Consider the following 18,859-nt stretch of genomic DNA (forward strand, 5'->3'; position numbering starts at 1 on the left):
TGTTCCTGGAAAGAGGGGCGCTGACACTGACAATGAAGCAGTGGACCACAGGCATTGAGCTTAACTATATCACAAGATAACATCAGAAAGAGAAGAATGAGCCCAAGCAAGAACTGCATGCCTCCGCTTCATTCCCCCCTCCACTCGCTCCCAATTCCCTTTCTCAAGAGAAACTGCATGTCTGAATTCCAGCCTTAGGAATTCTCCCCCTCCTGAATTCCCACCAACTCACTATAAGAATCACTGGCTTGACCAGAGATGTTGAGATGGCTTTTGAGGCACGGGGCCTGCCACCTCCTTAGGTTGCCGTCATTCAAAATCAACCACTTTCCTTTGCACCAGCACCTGTCTCATGAGTTTGGCTTTGTGGTGGCAGGCAGCGGAGCCTGTGGGGATAATTTTCCTAGTTTAAGGATGATTCCCTGGCTTGAATAATTATGTTGATAGAGTCACTATTTTGTTTTTTTTTGGGGGGGGGGCAGGTGAATGCTTAGTTTTGAATTTGGTAAACTTGAAATGCCTCTGAGACATTCAAGTGTTTAAAGTAACAAGTAGGCAGTTGGAAATACAGGCTTTGAGCCCAGAGGAGAATGTAGGTTGGAGATACACTTTTAGGAATTACATGTATATAGATGCATTTAAAACCAGATATTGGAGGAGATCACCAAGGAAAGAAGTGTACAAAGAGCCTTTGGGCCAAGGACAGGGACAGAAGTGTTTAGGAGTTGCAATAAGAAGATGCCAGGCAAGAAACAGGATAAAGAGGTGCCAGAGAAGTGAAAAGAAAAAAAAAAAAGGGTGGTATCCTAGAAGCTAAGAAGGAACACGTGGTAAACTGCTGAGGGAGGGAGTGGTAAAATATTGAAAATAACTGAAAGGGTAAGTGAGATCAGAAATAGAAAGAATCCTTTTAATTTAGCAACAAAGAAGTCATTGATGAGTATAGGAAGAGAAATTCTAATGGAGAGGTTTGAGTGGAAGCCACGTTGGAACAGGTCGAAGAATACATGAGAGAGGAGGAAGAGAGAGATGGCAGGTATGGATTTAGAGTTTGTTAATGGAGTAGAGCGTTTGGGCAGTAACTGAAGGTGGGTTAGCGGGGCACATCTTGAAGATACAGATACTAGTCAATACATGTGCTGCTGGGAATGAGCCACCTGAGAGGAAGAAAAAGATGCTTCAGAAGGGGGAGGGGATGATCAAAGAAGCAAAGTCACAGAGAAAGAGGGAAGGAAGATGGGATCTAGAGCAGCATTTTCAAATTCTTCTGTTCATGGAACCCCACAAAATAATGAAACAAAAAATTATGTGCCTTCTCATCCATTTTTAGTTGATGACTAATTTTTTTCATAATTTAAAATACTGGTAAGTTCCATCCAGTAGTTTTTCATCTCCGGCATTTTAGTTTGTATCTTTCCAAGTTCAATTCTGGTATTTTAAAAATATCTTCCAAGTTTCTGCTTAGCTATGGTAACATTTAGAAAACAGTTACAATTGTTTTGATGTCCTTGTCAGGTCATTCTCATGTAAGTGACAGCTCTAGGTTGATGTCAATTGATTTTCCTCCTCAATATACGTCATATTTTTCTGCCTTTTTGCATACCTGGTAATTTTTTACTAGACTCTGGACATAGTGAATTTTATGTTTTTGGGTTCTGGTTATTTTTGTATTCCTGTAAATATTCTGAAAGATTGTTCTGGGCTGCAGTTACATTACTTAGAAACAATATGGTCCCTTCAGGTTTTGCTTTAAAGATTCGTTAGGTGGGAACAATCAATGTTTAGACCAGGACTAACGAGTCTCCACTACTGAGTCACGCATATTTTGAAAATTCTAACCAATGCTCCTTAAGTTATGAGGTTTTCCCATGTAGCTAATGGGAATAGGCAATGTTCCAGCCGTGTGTGACTAGTGGCCACTGTTCCCTCTAATCATTTTGGGTGGTTCTTTCCTTGGTCTCAAGTGGTTCCCTCACATTTATATGACGAGCAGTGCTCTGCAGAATCGTCGAGGGTTCCTTTTCAGATCTCCAGAACTCTCTCTCTGTGCACCTTTCTCCTTTCTAGTATCCTGTCCTGAGCGCTCCAGCTCCCTTGGCTGCCCCAAACCCTGAGCCATCTCCTCAGCTCAGGAAGTCTGCATGGCCTTGCCTGGGCTCTCCCCCCTGCACTGTACCCTGGAATCGCCCTCAGGCAGTCAGCTGAGCAGCGGCAGGGCCCACCTCCTTTGTTTCTTGGGCATCCGGGTCACTGTCCTTTGTTGTCTGATACCCAATGTCATCAAACTGTTTCATGTTTTTTCTTTCTGTTTGGTTGTTGTTTCAGGAAAGAGAGTAAATCTGGTCCCTGCTACTTCATCTTGGCTAGAAGGGGAGGTTGTATATGTACTTTAAATATGTTTTGTTCAAACCATGAAGCATTAGATTTAAATGAATCCACTTTTGAAAGATATCTACCATGTATCTTATTGGCAAAGCCAGGCCTCTATGTCAAGCCCATCAGCCAAATCAGATTGACTTTCTATTAGAAAAAGCCTGAGTTTTTTATTTAAATTTTTTTGTTTTTAATTTTTTTTCAATTCAAATAATTCGAATTAAATGAGGAAGGCACAGAACCGAGCTATAAGGATGCCCCTTTTGAAAATTCTTATAGAAGTTCTCTAGACTTTGCTTTCCCAAGGACTTGCTCAAGCACAGCATTCTCAAGTAGCCCTTTTTTTTTTTTCCTTTTCCTTTTTCTTTTTGTACTGCAGAGTGAGTTGCCAGAGTAGGGTTCAAAATGAAGGAAGTGGTCAACTGGGAAAGTGGAGATAGAGAACTGACTGACCTAAGGCTCCTTCTCAGGCTGATCAATACAAAGAAAGGAAACATGTGAAGGACGAAGCTCTGAAAGTCGATTCCGTTAAAACTGTCTGTGTCCACATACCTTTTAGAAAGTCTTCAGGTCCCTGTGGAAACGCAAGCCCTCATTTGAAGGCCCTGGGTGCAGTGTGTGAAGTCATAGATGGTACCGTTACTGCTTCCTTTGTTGTAATGGAAGGGATGGGGAGAGAAGTAGGCAGGAGCAGCGGTAGGTAAGTTGGAGACCTGAAGCCTTGAAGGTGAGTAAATTTCCAGTTTTCTTTACAAAGAATGAGTTGTCTACTGACAGGGGGGTTGCAGAAGGTGGAGGTGGGTATCAGATACTTGAGGAAGGTAGAAAAAATATGAAATGGTCCTTACAAAGAATGGAAACTAGTAATTAGAATGGAAACTAGCTAGGCAGGGCTGAAGGTCCAGTTGGAGGTTGGTGGTCATGAATTCAGACCTACATCAATCTGCCCCACTGTGTGATTTTCTTTAGCAATACTAAAGTTCTTATTCGATGTTTGTGCATTTGGTAAGACCCTTATCTTTCCTCTCTATTGAGGGTTTCCGTGAATAATCACAAAGAGGCCTGATAATAATTTTAAGTTTATCAAGGTCGTTCCCAGGCTCTTTAGTACAAGGTGGCTTTGGACTGCCAGCCATTTACATAGAACATAATAGCTTTCTTTTGTTTCTCATCTTCCCAGTGAACTGCATTACAATTTCTTCTCTTAAGCATAAACACCTCCAGACCTTGAGTTACAGTCACCCCTGTGGACAAGGGAGAGGGTAGAAAGGGTGAGGAATGTCTGTTTTTCCTGTTCCCAAGCAAAGAGGATCTTGATGCATGGCCTGGGGTGCCAGAGAGCTTGTCAATGCCCACGTGTGTTATCAAAGGCTGAGATAAGGCCACCATGGAAGAAAAGATCAGAAACTCTCTGGATAATGGGCGAAGGTTGTAAATCAGTCAACGCATTATCCTCTTTCCTGATACCCCTCACCTGCCTCCCTGTCCTGCTGTATACTGGGGGAAAAAATGAAATGAGTTGGAGGGAGCTGAGGAAGTTTGGCTTATAAACCTCTTATGAGATGTCTCTTTCAGACTCAGGCTCAGGCTGGGATATTGACTAAATATTATGGTATGGGATATGCCGTGTGCCAGAATAATCTAACATTCTTCCAGTCACATCAGTCTGTGCCTACCACTGTCATCAAAGCGCCACAGCCATGGAAGGATGGGCTTTCCCATTGTCACAGGCTATACCAAGTTACATTTTTAAAATATGGCACACATACCCTGAATGTGAGCTCAAGCATCTGTGGCACAAATAGGAGAAGGACTCTCAATTCCCAAATGAGTGTTAACATAGTTCTATTTTAAAGTGTCTCAGCGTTAAGAAACCATTTCTTGAATTTTCCCGAGCAAACATGAACGCTTTGGCCGGTCTTCCCCCGCCTCACAGCATGCTTGCAAGCCTCTCCCCACCTGGGTCCGGGGCCACACTCTCACCATAACCACCCATAACAATCATAAAGTGAATAGACCTGCTAAAGTCAAAGGAAACTGAAAATGCTAAGTCCTGCTTTCCAACACTGGGGCTAGAGAGGTGGGCTGAATTACCCACTGAAGAGGGGTGCCTGCTGTTGGTTTGGGCCATCCTTGTTGCAAGGTGAAGTGTTTTGATGGCCACTGGATTTTTCCAGTCCTTTGGGCCTGGAGGCAGAAAGAACAAATCCAGTCAGCACCTCAACTGCTCTGGCTCACCTGCCTTCCTATAGGGTTTTGTGGCCATGGCCTGCAAGAATGAGGCCCAGAATCCCTGAGGGGGCCTTGGGTGTGCCCGCACCCCCAGTGACCCGCCACCCCATGCTAGAACATTTCGGTGGTTGTGTTCAGGCAAAGTATTTGAAGCGCCAATGTTTTCCTTTGTCAGATACAAAAAAGGGTGTAGGGGAGCAGGTTCTTTTGGTCCAGGTCCTTGCTGTCCTCCCACAACATGGGGCCAAAGAGACTTGGTGAGTTGCTGAGAAGCAACTAAGATGTTGGACTCTCTTTTGAGTCAAGGCCAGACGTCTGCTCATGCTTAGGAGGAAGGGCTCACCCATCCTCCCCTAGGATGGTGATTGTCCCAGGGGAGCCCAGGGCTCTCCCAGCCTGGCTGTGTGATAACAGAGGGACACAGTCCTTGGTGCAGAGAAGGCAGGACCCCACGAGCAGCCCTAGACCAGAGAGGCCGAATTCTACTTGGACATGGAGAGACGTCCAAGCAGATCCCTCAGGGAGCAGGTCCAAGTTACATCCCCGTCATCACCCTCCCTTCCTAGGAGTCAAATACATTTCATTTATTTATCTTGCAAAGTATTCTGTCATTCCTGTCCACGGTCTTCTATGTCTTCCACAACGTCCATGTCTCGTTGGGGTTTCTGTCCCACCTTTCATGGGTTACTTGTGGTGGATGGTGAGTCTCAATAATACAGAAAAAAGCCAAACAAAACCAAACACTCCTTGACTTGTCTCCAGCTCAGCCACAGACTGTTCCTAGAAAACTCTCTTCCCCTCTGTGATTCTCATCTGTAAAATGGCCTGAATTAGGGGTTTTCACACCAAATTCTGTGGAGCCTTCAGGAGCTTGAGGGTTCCCCAGGGCTTCCAGGGAGGCACAGCAGAAAGAGAGGCTCTATATCCTCCCACCCAGCACCCACCAGAGTAGCTGCTTTTTATCTGTCTTATATACTGTGTTCCCATACAAGGAATCTTTGAAGAAAGGGTCCTGAGGTTACCAAATTTGAAAACTCCTGGAATGGATGATCATTAAAGTTCCTTCCAATCAGATACTTAGACTTCTGAAGCCCAGCTCAAGTCGTTCTTCTTCCAGAAAGCCTTCCTGCTTACCCAGTCTCAGGTACTTGAGCTTCAGCAATACTGATAGTGACAGGCATATGTCCCTCAGAGACCCACTGATGTCTGCATGGACATGCGAACCATTTCCCCAGTTAGAGGGTGGGCTCCTCGAGGGAAGATGTTGATTCTCCTTCCATATCTCTGCCTCCTGGTAGTGCCAAATGCAGAGCAGGTATTCCGTAGGCTTGCTGATGCTCCCAGTGTCATGAGCTCTTACATGGGATCAAACCTTTCAGAGAGACTCATTGATTTAGCAGGGAGGAATCAACCTTTGGTCTGCTGATCGACCCATCCTTAGGAAGCTGGGGACCCTCCCTGGAGAATAGCTTCAGGTCCACGTAGTCCCAGAAAGGGCAGCCCTGAGTTCTTGCCTTAGTTGAACTCTGCTCCACCTCCACTGTCCCCAGTGTCTCTCCTGGCAGGGACTCTCCATATACTGTGGCCATGGAAGAGGACGCCACTGACTCTGAACCTGGAAGTCGGGGTAGCCAGGGTACCCCATGGCCAGTAGGCGTCTCAGCCGGCTGATGCGGAAGAACTCCAGGCTCGCTCAGAGCACAGCTCTCTCCGGAGATGGAGGCCTAAAAGGAGGCTGGAGGAGAGCTTACTCAGAGACACCTGAGAAGGCAGGTCACAGGAGGGTGCTGGGGGTGAAAGATCAGGAGAGCCACAGACCAATGTCCTTGGGGTAGGTGACGAGGAGGAGAGTGGGAACTGCAGTGGTGGAGTGAGTGTGGAAACCTGCTCTGTCATTAATGAGCTATGTGACTTTGGGCAAATCACTTCACTTTACTTATTTTAAACATCTTTACCTATGAATTGGAGGCAAAAGAACGTGGCCGACTGCAGGCTACCCCATAGTGAAATGACAGCCCAAGGAGACAACAGGAACAGAAGTGTTCTGTAAATTAAAAGAGGCAGGGATGGAAAGGACTCTGATTGTTAACAGGGGAGACCACTCTTCCCTGCCACAGCAGCTTCCTAGGAGGGACCAGCCTGCCACATCATAGGGATGGCCCGAGGCTGACCAGCCCTCCTCCTTCTGCTCCTCCCATCTCTGCCTGGCCTTGTGAACTTCTGGTCAGATTGGGGTACATGAAGGGGGAAGGGCAGTTCAGGACAGAGTCCCCAGCCCAATTCTGGCACAAAGAATCTCCCCAAAGAGATTCTGATAAAGAGCTCCTGGAAAGTGTGAGGCCCCGGAGGCTGCTGCGATTCCCCAGGACTCTTTTGCTCAGGGTGGGTCCTGGTTGGCACTGTGGGGGCACAGAAGCCTTCAGCAGGTCACAAGGAGAGCTTGGCATTTCCCTCCAAAGACTTTGCCCACTGAATTCTCCAGACACCTGGCAGGGTTTAAAGTCCACAGCTGGAGGGTGAGACCTCTCCATGCTGACATGGGGAAGTACCATCAGGCTCCAGCTGGATGGCTGTCCCTGCCTTGTCATCCCTGACAGGCTCTGTACCCTGGTCTGGCCTCCCTGGGCCTCCCTCAGCTACTGTAGCCTGAAGTATGGGTGCTGGGTCTGCGCAGCCAAACATCTGGCAGATCTGGCTGGCTGTTGGGCAGCACAACAGGGCTGCCATCCCCGGGCCCCCCACGGCCCTTCCAGGACGAGCTGCTCTGGTGGGAGGCAGGCAGTGATGGGTCGTACACAGTCTCCTTCAGCGCCAGCCACAGGGTGTCCCGCTTCCCGTTCAGCTGGCCCCGCTCAGGTACTGATTGCTCAGTTTCATCCAGGTCCTCTGGGGAGGCACCCATGGAATCTGGCACACGGGCACTGGGCTCAGAGGTGCTTAGGCAGGTCTCGTCGGAGACGCTGAGCCCCTCCAGGGTGCTGGCTGAGGAGCAGAGGCAATCAGGTGGCTCTGCGGCTTCAGGCTCCGGGGCGTGGTCTGGGGCGTCTGGTGAAGCTTGCGCAGGCTCAGCTTTCTGTCCTGGGGAGTCCTGCCCGGCCTGGTTTTTGGGGCTGGGGCCAGCCTGCTTATAAGGGGAGGAGGTCTGCAGGGCTGGGCACTGGCTGAAGACTGCCTTGTGGTCCAGGAACAGCTCCCTTGGGGAGACAGGGGCCGGTGGGGGACGGGAGCAGCAGGGGCCGTCATGCAGCTGTAGATCCTCGGAGAGCACTGAGGGCCGGTGGGACAGTTTGCTGGTGGCTGTGCTGGTGTCAAAGCTGGGGCTCCGGCGCCGTGCCAGGGGCTGTAGCTCATACTGCTCTGAGCAAGAGCCGGGCGCCCCTCCTGATGGCCCTGGCCGTGGGCGGCCTGCTTTCTCGCCCCGCGTCTCCCCCGTTCCAGCATCCCACGGCAGGTGGGCACAGGGCCAGAGGATCTGACCACAGTTCTTCTCCGGTCCAAAAAAACAGCAGAGAGATTGGAAGAAGAAGCTGGCAAAGCCACAGCTGACGCACTTGACCATCATGAGGACAATGCCCAGCTTGCGATAGAGCAGCACTGTGGCAGGCAGCATGAGCACACCAGCCGCAAACAGGGCTGCAGCCCCCATGGCCGTGGCGCAGCTGGTCTGACGCAGTGAGAAAGCCACGCGGCTCAGGCGGTCGGGGTGTGGGCACAAGTGATAGGAGATGCAGTAGTTGACAGTGAAGTCTACCGAGAGGCCCACAGAGGCAGAGAGAAAGAGTGCCTCAGCAGTGTTGAGCTGCCACTCAAGTAGAACCAGGAGCCCCACGGTGAGCAGTACAGTGCCTGCCACAGCTGCCACAGAGAACAGGCTAAGTGGGACATTCCAGGTACCCAGCAGCAGTGTGGCAAAGGCCAGCGCCAGAGCCAGGCCCAGCACCACAGCAGGCTCGGTGCTCAGGCTGTGCTGAAGGCTGTACAGCTCCAGCCGGCTGGTGAACCAACCTTGGCGGAGGCCGGGCGGTGCCCTGCGCAGCTCTGCTGCCAGCCAGTGGCTGACCTCAGTGTAGAAGCGGTGTGCCTGGTTGTAATCTGGACTATACTGGAAGTTGGTCTGGAACTGTAGGACCAGGGCAGTCAGGCTGCCCTGGGCATTGAAGCGGGGTCCCAGGTCACGGGAGCTCTCCGGGCCTTGCTCCAGAGCCATCATCTTGAGGCAGTGCAGGAAAAGCTGGGGTGCCCAGGGGAAGCCTGAGTGGCCGCAGCAGAGGCCAGGCCCCAGGCGGGCACAACCAGGGCTCTCCATCCAGTGCTGGAGGGTCTCCACGAAGCACACTGTGGGCCAGCCCTCGGGCTGGGCACCAAAGAAACTCTGATTCCGAGTTCTGTGGCAGAGGGTCAGCAGCCAGCGCTGGGCCTCAGGGCTGCTGGCTGAGAAGGCAGGGTCACTTACCAGCGAGCTGTTGCTGCGAGGGTCCAGGGGGTCCCCAGTGTCCACAGGCAGGATACCCCACACTAAAGCCACGGGCATGTGGCCTCCCTCGCCCTCAGGTAGCAGCTCGAACAGGAACTGCTGGCGGTACTCTGCATCGAAGCGCTCGAAGGGATGGCTGGGTCGGAAGACCTGGCCGCGGGGCGGTGGCAGGGTAGGCAGCCGAAGGCGGGGGCTGACACCGGCGATGTAGGCGCCCCCTGCCGCCAGCGCCGCGAACCAGCAGATCCAGATGTAGCGGAACTTGATGACGCCGCAGGGCAGGAGGCGCTGGAAGAGCAGGCGCGAGGTGCCGGCCGCGGCCCTCCGAAGCCCGCGGAGCCTCCGGTGCAGCGCCAGCGCTAGCCGCCGGGGTGCGCTGCCGGCCCACGGGCCCTGCGCCCGGGCCGCACAGCCGCGCGCCAGGTAGCGCTCATGAAGCACCGCGGAGGAAGGCAGCCAGGCCAGCGTGAGCGCCAGGTGCGCCAGCACAGCTGTGCCCATGTAAAGGGCGAAGCAGCGCACGGCTGGGAGACGGCTTAAGTAGCTGGCGTAGAAGGCCGCGCTGGTGGTGAGTCCGGAGACCAGCAGCAGGTAGCCGAAGTGGTGCATGGTGCGGCCCACGCGCTGCGCCAGCCCTCCAGAGGGCAGCTGGCTCTTGCTGAGACGCCAGAGATCGAAGAAGATAAGAGTGTGGTTGATGCAGACGCTGCTGAGCAGGACGAGGGCCGCCAGATTGACGAAGGGGAAGTAGGCCATTCGAAAGGCCACTCGGTAAAGAAAGAAGGCCACCAGCAGGGAGCCCAGCACCCCTAGCAGCACCATGAACGTGAGGAAGAGAGAGCGCAGGTAGAGGGCAATGCTGAGGAAGATGGCAACCAGGGCCAGCAAGGGGTACACTGTATCCTGGGCCAGGTAGTGCCTCAGCAGCTCCTGCTTGAGGCCCAGGTCCATGCCGGTGATGGACGTGTAATTGTCTGAGAGCTCCCAGGGGGTGGCTAAGCGGTCCAGGTAGATGCCCATCATGGAGGCACCCTTTGGGGTGGGCAGGAAGAGCAGGCTGTACTTGAGGGAGGGCACCTGGTAGTCAGCAGTCTGGGGACTCAGAAAGTCCCTGTCCAGCAGAAAGTGCAGAAGTTGGTATATGGCACTGCTCCGGGAGCACTTGGTGGGTACCTGGGAACAGCGTGGGGGCTTATCCTGCCCCGGTCCCAGACAAGAGGGTACCAGGGCACCACGGTGGTAGTAGAGGGCACAGGCCCGAAGCAGGGCCAGTGTGTGCGCTGCGTCTGCTTGAGTGGTGTCCAGGCAGGAGGAGCGGTTGGAGAGCACGGCCACGTAGTTGCCCAGGGACCAGCTGGGGCAGCACTCGTTGGCAGCTGTGCGCTGGCACAGAGCCCCGAAGTGAGTATGGGAGCGGATCTATAGGGCACGGAGAGCAGGAGAGAGCTCAGGGGCAGTGCAGGGGCCCAGGTTCCCCCAGACCCGCCCAAGGCCCTCTCACCTCCTTTCGGGCGGCAGGGCAGAGGCAGATAGGTATCCCAACAGCCCAGCAGAACTGGCTTGACTCAGGGCTGCCTTTGGCTCTTGGCCCAGGTGTCAGCAGTTACATTTTGACCCCATCAAAGAGGAGCTGCAGAGACACTGCTGAGGCCCCAGCCTGAGAGGTCCTGCCCTACGGGCCCCTGCAGGTCACACACCCCAACTCTGCACTGCCTGAGCCGGGAGTATGAGTGGAAGTGGCAGCCACAGATGGAACAGGGTCAAAGGTCTAGGAAAGTGGAAGCAAACAGAGAAGCGGAGGCTAAAACATTCCAGGATCAGGGTCACTGCCAAACCCTAGCCCCTTCCCTCTGTCTGCTAGGCTGTTTAACCCTCTTAGGCACAGCACTGTTTCTTTTTCAGACCTCCTGCTTCCTTTTCTCTCCCCCTGCTGTTGACATCACAATGGCTGGTACAGTTACAGAGAGCACCTGTCTGGGAACCAGAGGCTCTGTTCTGCTACCAACTGGATGTATGGCCTTGGGTCTGAGATCATGGTGACAATAGTAACATTTATTGAGCAAATACTATTGTCAGTCATTATGTTATAGTTTAACAAATTCCATCTTAATTGTCACAACATCCCTATGAGGAAAGTACCATTCTTATCGCATTTTATATGTACAAAGACTGAGGCACTGAGAGGTTAAGAAACATGCCTGAGGTCACACAGCTTGAGGGAGGGCACCTGGTAGTCAGCAGTCTGAATTCAGCTAGGGAGTATTAGAGATGGCCTTGAAATCAGGCATCTGCCTTCAGAGCACCTGTTCTTAACCAGTGTCTTTGGCACTTTGGACACCCTTCTGTGAAGTGAGTGGCTTGGGCCACTTTGTGGCGTTCACACTGTTTTTAACAGCAAACCCTTCCGTGGATGTTATGGTGTGTGGTTGTCTAGTCAGCAACGATTGCACTGGCACTGCTTGGATTGATTGGGGCTGGGGGCCTTGGGCGGGGGCCACCTTCACAGACCTTGAGGCTCCTTTTCAGGACCTTCAGGAAATCCCCAAGCTCTGTATGTTCTGTCTTCCAACATTTGTGTTTTGGCTCTTCTGAAAACAGCTGACTCTTCTTTTCCTACCCCAACCTGGAGCCTTTCAGCTGCATTGGAATAATTTTCTAAGCAGGGAACGCTCTTCCCCAGTCCACCCTGGCAGTCCTGGCTCAGTGGTGTTTCCTTGGTGTCCTTGTTCCCCTGCACCACACCCAGCCCCTGATACCTCCCCAGCCAACTCACCCGGTCCTGTTCCATGCGACACATGGAATGGATGGCATGTAGGTTCCACAGGCTGCCCGCTGAGGTGGACATGAACACCAGCTGTGCGTAGCTCTTTTCTGCAACACACGCCCCAGAGTTCAGCCCTTTGGCCCCAGATCCTGGGCCTACCAAAGGAAAGATTCTTACCCAGAGCCATATATGGTTCAGATTCTCAGGAGCTTGAAACCTGTTCCTGGCTGCCTCGTCCTGGGCCTGCATCCCAGCTCTTGTGCCCACCCACACCCAGCTTGACCCTACCTGGCAGGATCACCTGGGAGCTGCCTCATCTTCCTAGATATAACCCAACTTCCTTGGCTTGAATGTGGCCAGCTGGCCTCCTTTCCTTTCTGTCTGCTCAAATTTGTTCTCCTGGGCCCTTCTGTTCTATGAGGTGGGGTGGGGACCCCTAGTAAAGCCAGTTCCTGGCTTTACCAGGGGGTAAAGCTGAAGCTTACCAGGGGGGCCACAGAAGAAACTTTCTTGCCCTCTGTCCTCTAGGGGCTCCACCATCCTCCGGGGCCGGACCATGCCCTCCTGGGCACTGCTCCAGGGTTCAGGGCTCAGGGTGGTATGTGGGTTTGAGCTGAGGTACAGAGAAAACCAATGCCAAGCACCGTCAAGGGGTGGGGTGCTCAGAGGAGGCTATGCATTACCCCCCAGAGGTCCCCAGCAAGCCCCTCTGACTTGCCTTTGGGGAGGTCACTTGATGGCCTCTCCCTAGACACCTCATTTTTTTCTTCCATTTCCCCCAATGGTGTGGAAAGATGGGAACCCATTACCTGTTCAGCTCAAGGTCTGGGGAAAGGGAAAGCAGCTTCCTGGGGCCCGTGAGGGTCTGCAGTGCTCTCCAGACCACTAGCTTGCGCCCAATATCTGTGTCCCGAGGCTCAAAGCCCTGTAGGGGGAAGGCCGAGAAGATCAGGCAAGCAGGAGGCGAGGTTTTCCGTCTGGCCCTTCTCGGCTCTACCCCTTTGGCTCCCCGGAGCAGGGAAGGCCAGCCTGCCTGCCTGGATTGCTGAACAAGAGTATCACCTCTATACCATCTTCCCTACACTCTCTGTGGGCTGAGAGCCCACCACTGCCACCCCATCCCCAGCTGGGCCCCTCCACCTTGTTGCCCCTGACTGAGCTGGGGTGGCCAGATGTGGAGGCCTCCTCCCTCCCCTTGGGTCCTCACCAGCAAGGGCGTGGAGAAGTCGGGCAGGTGGCTCCCCAGGAGTCCAACCAGGGTGCAGAGGAGGATGACAGCTAGACACAGCAGCAGCACTGCCACTGGCCACTCAGCAATCAGCTGGGAATAGCTGGGAAAGAGGAAGACAGCCCGCATGAATTAGTGTTGCCTGTGGTGGCAGGGGCTGGGTGAGCTTAGGAGCCACCCAGAAGGGGTGGTGGGGCTATACTGGGCACAGCCTGGCCACCCTAGGGGTCAAGAAAAGGCCTAGGCCTACCTCTTTGGCATCCGGAAGGCCTGTTTCTGCCTGTGGAATAGAAGGAAAGACACTTACTTGCTTGCCAAAGTCCTCTTATAGGGTGGGACGTGGGGGTAGGGAGGTAGAGGCATTAACCCTTTTAGGCTTTCCCACACCACACCTACAATTCTTCCAAGCTCTCTATCCAAGCTGCCTCCTTCATCAGAGGCAGAGGACATCCTGGACTGCCTCCTAATGATGGAGTCCAGAGCCCAGGGGATTGGCCCCACTTTTTAGCCCTGCTTACCTTCCAGTGGCAGCTGGCAGGCTGCCGAACCCCCTCTTACCTGACGCTGACCACATGGCGTTGCACAGATGGTGGCTTCCAGGCTCCATCGTGCTGTGACGGGGCTGGGGAAGGGCTGAGGCTGGAGCCATGGGAGCACAGAGCTGCCCGGTCCCCAAGCCCTGGCAGGGAACTGCCCCCCCGGGATTCCTGTGGTGCCCGGGCATAAGTGAAGTGGGCAGGGGCCAAGGGACTGGATGGGCCCACAGGCTGGAGGGTAGAAGTTGCTGGTGGAGGTCCCGAAGAACTGGAAAGGTCCTCTAGGGGGCAGCTGTGGAGGGAACAGCTTCTTTCTGGGCTTGCCTCAGGGGCCACATCCTTGCTCTGGGACCTGGGGGGAGAAGAGATGGGGAAGATTGGGGTGGGGCACATTGGTAGGATTTTTCTATTGCTAGTCCTGGGGGAGAGGCAAAGAGGATGGGGGCTGTGTGTCTACATCCCCTGCCTACCTCTTAGGGTCCATTGTCTTATTCACTCATACACTAAAAAAAAAAAAAAAAAAAAAAAAATTATTGGCAGCCTGCTATACGCCAGACACTGTGCTAAGCAACAAATGTGATTTTACATGTATGATCTAATTTACTCTTTACAAAAACCTACTGAAGAAGTGCTTTCCTTTATAGATTTGAAAACTGAGGTTCAGTGAGATGTGAAGAGCTGGGTCCTGAACCCAGTTCTAGTCCTGGGCTCCTTCTGCTACTGTCATAGTTCATTCTCTTTTTAGACATTTATTGAGCACCTGCTGCACTGTTGTCCCTACAGAGCATTGCTCCTTTCCCAGATAATTGCATGGTTCACACTCTCTTTATTCCATTATCAGTTCAACAACTACCTTTGCAGAGAAGCCTTCCATGACTACCCTCTCAAAAGAATCACCTACCAGTTCTCCATCCCCCTACCTGCTTTATATTTCTTCAGAGCATTTGCCACAACTGGACGTTATATTATAGTTGTCGTGTTTATTGCCTGTCTCTCATATGGAATGTGAGCTCTGGGAGAGCAGCGGCCCGGTGCGTTGGTACATCTCTCCATCCTCAGTGCCTTGCACACAAGAGGTTCCCAGAGAATGTTTGTTGAATGAATACTGAGAGCCAGAAAGGCTGCTAATAGTGGTGCTAGGATAAAGAAGGCCCAGTCCTTGTCCTCTAGGTACTCACAGTAGGTGGGAGATATGGACAATCTACCATGCTGGGTGCTGTGAGAGAAGAAGTCATAGGGGGCTGAAGGAGCCCAGAGGAGGGCCCGACCGTCACAGGGCTGGGGGCAGTCAGGGAGAGTTTGGCAGAGGCCGCTGCTGCTCTTCCACCAACGTTGAGCCATGGGAAAGAACGTTTGTTTTGCAAGGGAATGCATAGATGGGAAATGGAGTTTGGACCCCGAAGGAACTTGCTAGGGAGGAGTCAGAAATAGATTCCTCTTCCAAAATTCCTAATGAAGGCAGGGCTCAGTGTAGGGACCCAGCCCCACTCCTTCGGTGTGGGGGTAGATGGATCCCACCCCAGTGATGGGATTGCCAGACCCAGGATAAGAGAACGTGGCCACAGAACAGAGTGGGGAGCTCCCTAGGGGTTCTGGGATGGGCAACCTTGGCATAGCCCTGTCTCTTTCCCTCCATCTCCCTGGCTCACCTGGCTCATGAGAGCCTGCAGAGCTCCCTGGAGCGGCCAGGTGTATACTGAACCAACAACCCTGGCTTCGAGTCCTGCCAGCTACACTGCTGAAGGGGCTGTGGGTCAGAGTCCTGATGCAAGTGACCATAGCCCACAGAGGCTGGGCTGTGCCTAGAGGCCAAGTAAAAGAACTGGAAAGAATAGGCAAGCTCATCCTCTTCCTCCAAGAAGGCTGGCTGGCATAGCAGTTGGGGGAGGATGGCCCTTTTGCTCAGAATAAAATGGGGGAAGCGGTGGAGGTGTGCTCCTGGCTCCATCATCCTTTAGCTCTGGGACCTTGGGAAAGGCACACAATTCTTGGGGCATTGGCATCCAAGTCGGCTGTGTGAGGATGTGATAGTGACTCCTCCCAGGTTTGGTATTAACTGATATAACATATGTGAGGTGCCTGGCATGGAGCCTGGCATGTGGAAGACACATTTGCTTTCCTGCCCCTTCTCACACTTGGGCTGCAGGGAACATGTAGTCTAAGAAGCATATTTTTTTTCTTTTTAAGAAGCATATTTATATCTACAATTTGGCCTCTTTAAGCACCTCAGATAGTAAATCTCTATTTGAGGACTCCTCATACCTTGAGAATCTCACTACATATATAATTATAAATGCTTTCCTTTTTGTTATCCCAAAGCTGCATCAGAATTTGATCTCATGATTTAAACCACTGATATTTGTTTTTTACTAACTTAACATTTAGAAAAATAGGAATTTGAACAAAATTGTTTTAAATCAAGACCTCAGATAACACCATAAAGTTAATAACATAGCAACCAGTACCCTTGCAGTTAAAAGATCTTTTGGGCCCATCACCATGGACCAAAAAGAAGCTGGATATATGGCCTGCGTTTCTGTGTATAAGTGCGGGCATCTACCTCTTTAAGATTTTTATTCTGCAGGTGTTTTTTTGAGCACCTACCACATGCTGGGCACTGCTCGGTCTAAGTTGAATCCTGAAGGCATGAAGATGACCCATGAGTCTTGGTTTCCCTCTTTAGGGTGGGGCCTGCCTTCCAGAGGTCAGGAGAGTGGGGCAACCAGGGCATCTATTCTAACTTTCCATTGCTTAAAACACTCACTGAACACTGGACTTGTCCTAGGAGCCAGGCTCCTGCTTGTAGTGTCAGCTTCTTTTTCATTAAGAAGGTGCTAGAGGAGAACATAAGCATGTTCCCTTTACCAGTTTCCAAACCTTAAGCCCAATTCCTTCCTTAGGTGGCTTCTGTTCAAGGGGGATTCCGGCCTCTACCATTGGTTTGCTTCTACTGAGGTCTTCCTGGCCCCGTCTTCTTCCTTTTAACCCCTTCTTTCCTCTCCAGGGACCAAGGATTAGTTGTTCCCAACTCTCACTCTTTTTGACTGTGCCCGTCATTATCAATATGGTAGAATCTGAAATCCTCCAGATTATGACTGCTGCAGGACCGGGCTTTTGCCTCAACTCTTTCAAGGAGAACAGCCAAACTCTTCTTAGAATAAAAGCTTTCTCTTGCCAGCCCTTGCTGCCCTCCATTCTCAGGAGACCTAGTAATAACGTGAGTTAAGCACTCCAGGCCTTGCCTCCCCAGGGGGCTTTCCTTCTCACCCTCTCAGCTCCATGGCTCTGACTGGGATGAGCAGCTTCCTCGGCTGCCTGTCTGGACCCGCTGGCCTGTAAGCCAAGGAAGTGATTGAGGAGGGCAGGCAGGGGAATGGACAGTAGTGACGCAGACCTCCTTAAGGGGCCAAAGTCACAGCAGTCAGTGCCTAGCTGACGGGGCCCCAGACAGAGACCCCACTTGGGACCCTCATAAGGGACAATGTATATGTCATCAACCTTGCCCCCAAGCCCACAGACACGTAGCCATATGGACATCCATGTGATCCTGCAGAGTGGCCAGGATAGATAGGGAAGTAGCTCACACCACTAGGAAAATAAAACGATAATTTTAAAAACAAAGAATGAACTATCTCAATTTGCTCTGTAGTCAGTGTGTTAGTAAAGGACTGTGTGTGTGCACATCATCATATTCACTGTGTATCTATCCTCAGAGTTCTACGTAGCTCAGCAGGAGCATATATGTGTTTTTGAATTTAAGTGAGTCCCTTTGCCTGATTAGTATCCAGGGTCTCTGGAGAAGTATAGAGAGGGGCCAGAGGGCCCAGGAGTTTTTAGAGGAGAGAAAGTAGTTCTTGTGCCCAAGAATGGCCCTCATGTGCAGGGGAAGCAAGCAGACCAGACAGGGTTCATCCTTGGCAAAATATCCAAGGAAGAAATGACTTTCCAGCACCTTCTAGGGAGGCTTCTGGCCCCAGATCCCTGCTCTGTCCTGTCTACCTCTGGCTCTTTTGTCAAGCCATGGTCCCACGCAGACCCTGGTCCAGGGAACACATCCATCCTGTGTCCCATCTCTTTGAAGAGATCCCTGTGACTTCCATAAGAAAGCGTGACTAAATCTGTCCAGGCTGATGTGTTGTTAACAATACAGGGAAGAAAATATTTCACTTGTGGGGCTCCTCTTGCTCTAAGTACAGAATGCACATTTTAACTGAAGCAGTCTGGAGACCATGTGTCTATCTCTGCTTTTTGCCTCCAAAGAATGCCTCTTATTTTAGTCCAGGCAGAATAGAAAGGCAGTGTCATGTCAGGGGAAGGATTCTGGAGGTGGCAGACCAAGCAGGGCACAGAAATTGCGCCATATTGCTACCTGGCTGGGCAGTCCCTCACACATATGGTGGAGGAAGAGAGAGGATAGGCACCAAGATCTGGGCTTTCAGCCGAAAGGTGTTCTTCCTGTCCTGCCAGCCTGGGGCTCCTTTAGGGTTGGTTCTGACTGTAGCCTGAGCCTTCGAGCCTGCCCACCTTAGTGCTTTCTGTGAGTGCAGGTAGACGCCACATGCAGGGACTGTGGCCCACACGTGTGCAGTTGGCCATGCAGAGCAGAGTGGAGATGATGGTGATGGACAAAGACAGTCCCTGGCGTGGCCACCGAGTATCTGCCCTCCCCATGACACACACCTTGGCAAACCTTCCATCTGCGATACACACGCACCCTCCAGCCCACTGACACACAGGAGCCCAGTCTGAGGTTGCCGCAGGCTAGGGACTTACAGAAGAGATGCGAGGGGCAGGGTTTAGAGGGAGGGGCTCGGAAGGCCAGAGGGAGGGAACCCCGGGCCTTAGAGGGTAAGGTTGGAACAGTGGGTGGGGCAAGAACCCAGGGCGGTGAGGGCGAAGGTGGGGCTGATGGTAGGGGGTAGCCGGGAGAAAGAAAATTGACTTGGCAGAACGAGGGCGTGGCCAGGGGGCCTGGAGGGTGGAGGCGCCGGAAGAGGCTCTGAGAGGGGCTAGAGAATGAATGGGGCGATGTATGGCGGCTACTGCGAATACCTGGGGCGGGGGTGCTGGGAAGGTCTGTGAGCTGGGTCTGGGGAGGTTTCGCCCTACCTGTCCGGGGAGCTGCCATCTGGGGCCAAGGGCTCCCCTTCGGGCCGCTGCTCCCCTTCCGGACCTGGGCCGGGAGCCGGACCGCTACCGCTGCTGCAGCTACCTCCGTCCATGCCCGTGGGCGGCGCCGCTGTCCGGGCGCT

The 18,859-nt window shown here is 52.3% G+C and overlaps 1 protein-coding gene across 1 annotated transcript; it reads right to left on the minus strand.

The window, feature by feature from the left end:
* Window positions 1–6,527: 6,527 nt before the first annotated feature.
* Window positions 6,528–18,859, minus strand: DISP2 (dispatched RND transporter family member 2). Its single transcript, XM_054565586.1, has 8 exons — window positions 18,717–18,859; window positions 13,630–13,959; window positions 13,322–13,351; window positions 13,051–13,174; window positions 12,653–12,768; window positions 12,329–12,456; window positions 11,853–11,950; window positions 6,528–10,498 (listed from the first exon to the last, which is right to left on the minus strand). Exons 1-8 carry the CDS (start codon window positions 18,827–18,829, stop codon window positions 7,238–7,240), a joined length of 4,200 nt encoding a protein of 1,399 aa, XP_054421561.1. The 5' UTR covers window positions 18,830–18,859; the 3' UTR covers window positions 6,528–7,237.

This window comes from Pteronotus mesoamericanus, unplaced genomic scaffold (genome assembly GCF_021234165.1).
Source record: "Pteronotus mesoamericanus isolate MK-2021 breed Mesoamerican mustached bat unplaced genomic scaffold, CSHL_Meso_final contig_164, whole genome shotgun sequence".
Taxonomy (NCBI): Eukaryota; Metazoa; Chordata; class Mammalia; order Chiroptera; family Mormoopidae; genus Pteronotus; species Pteronotus mesoamericanus.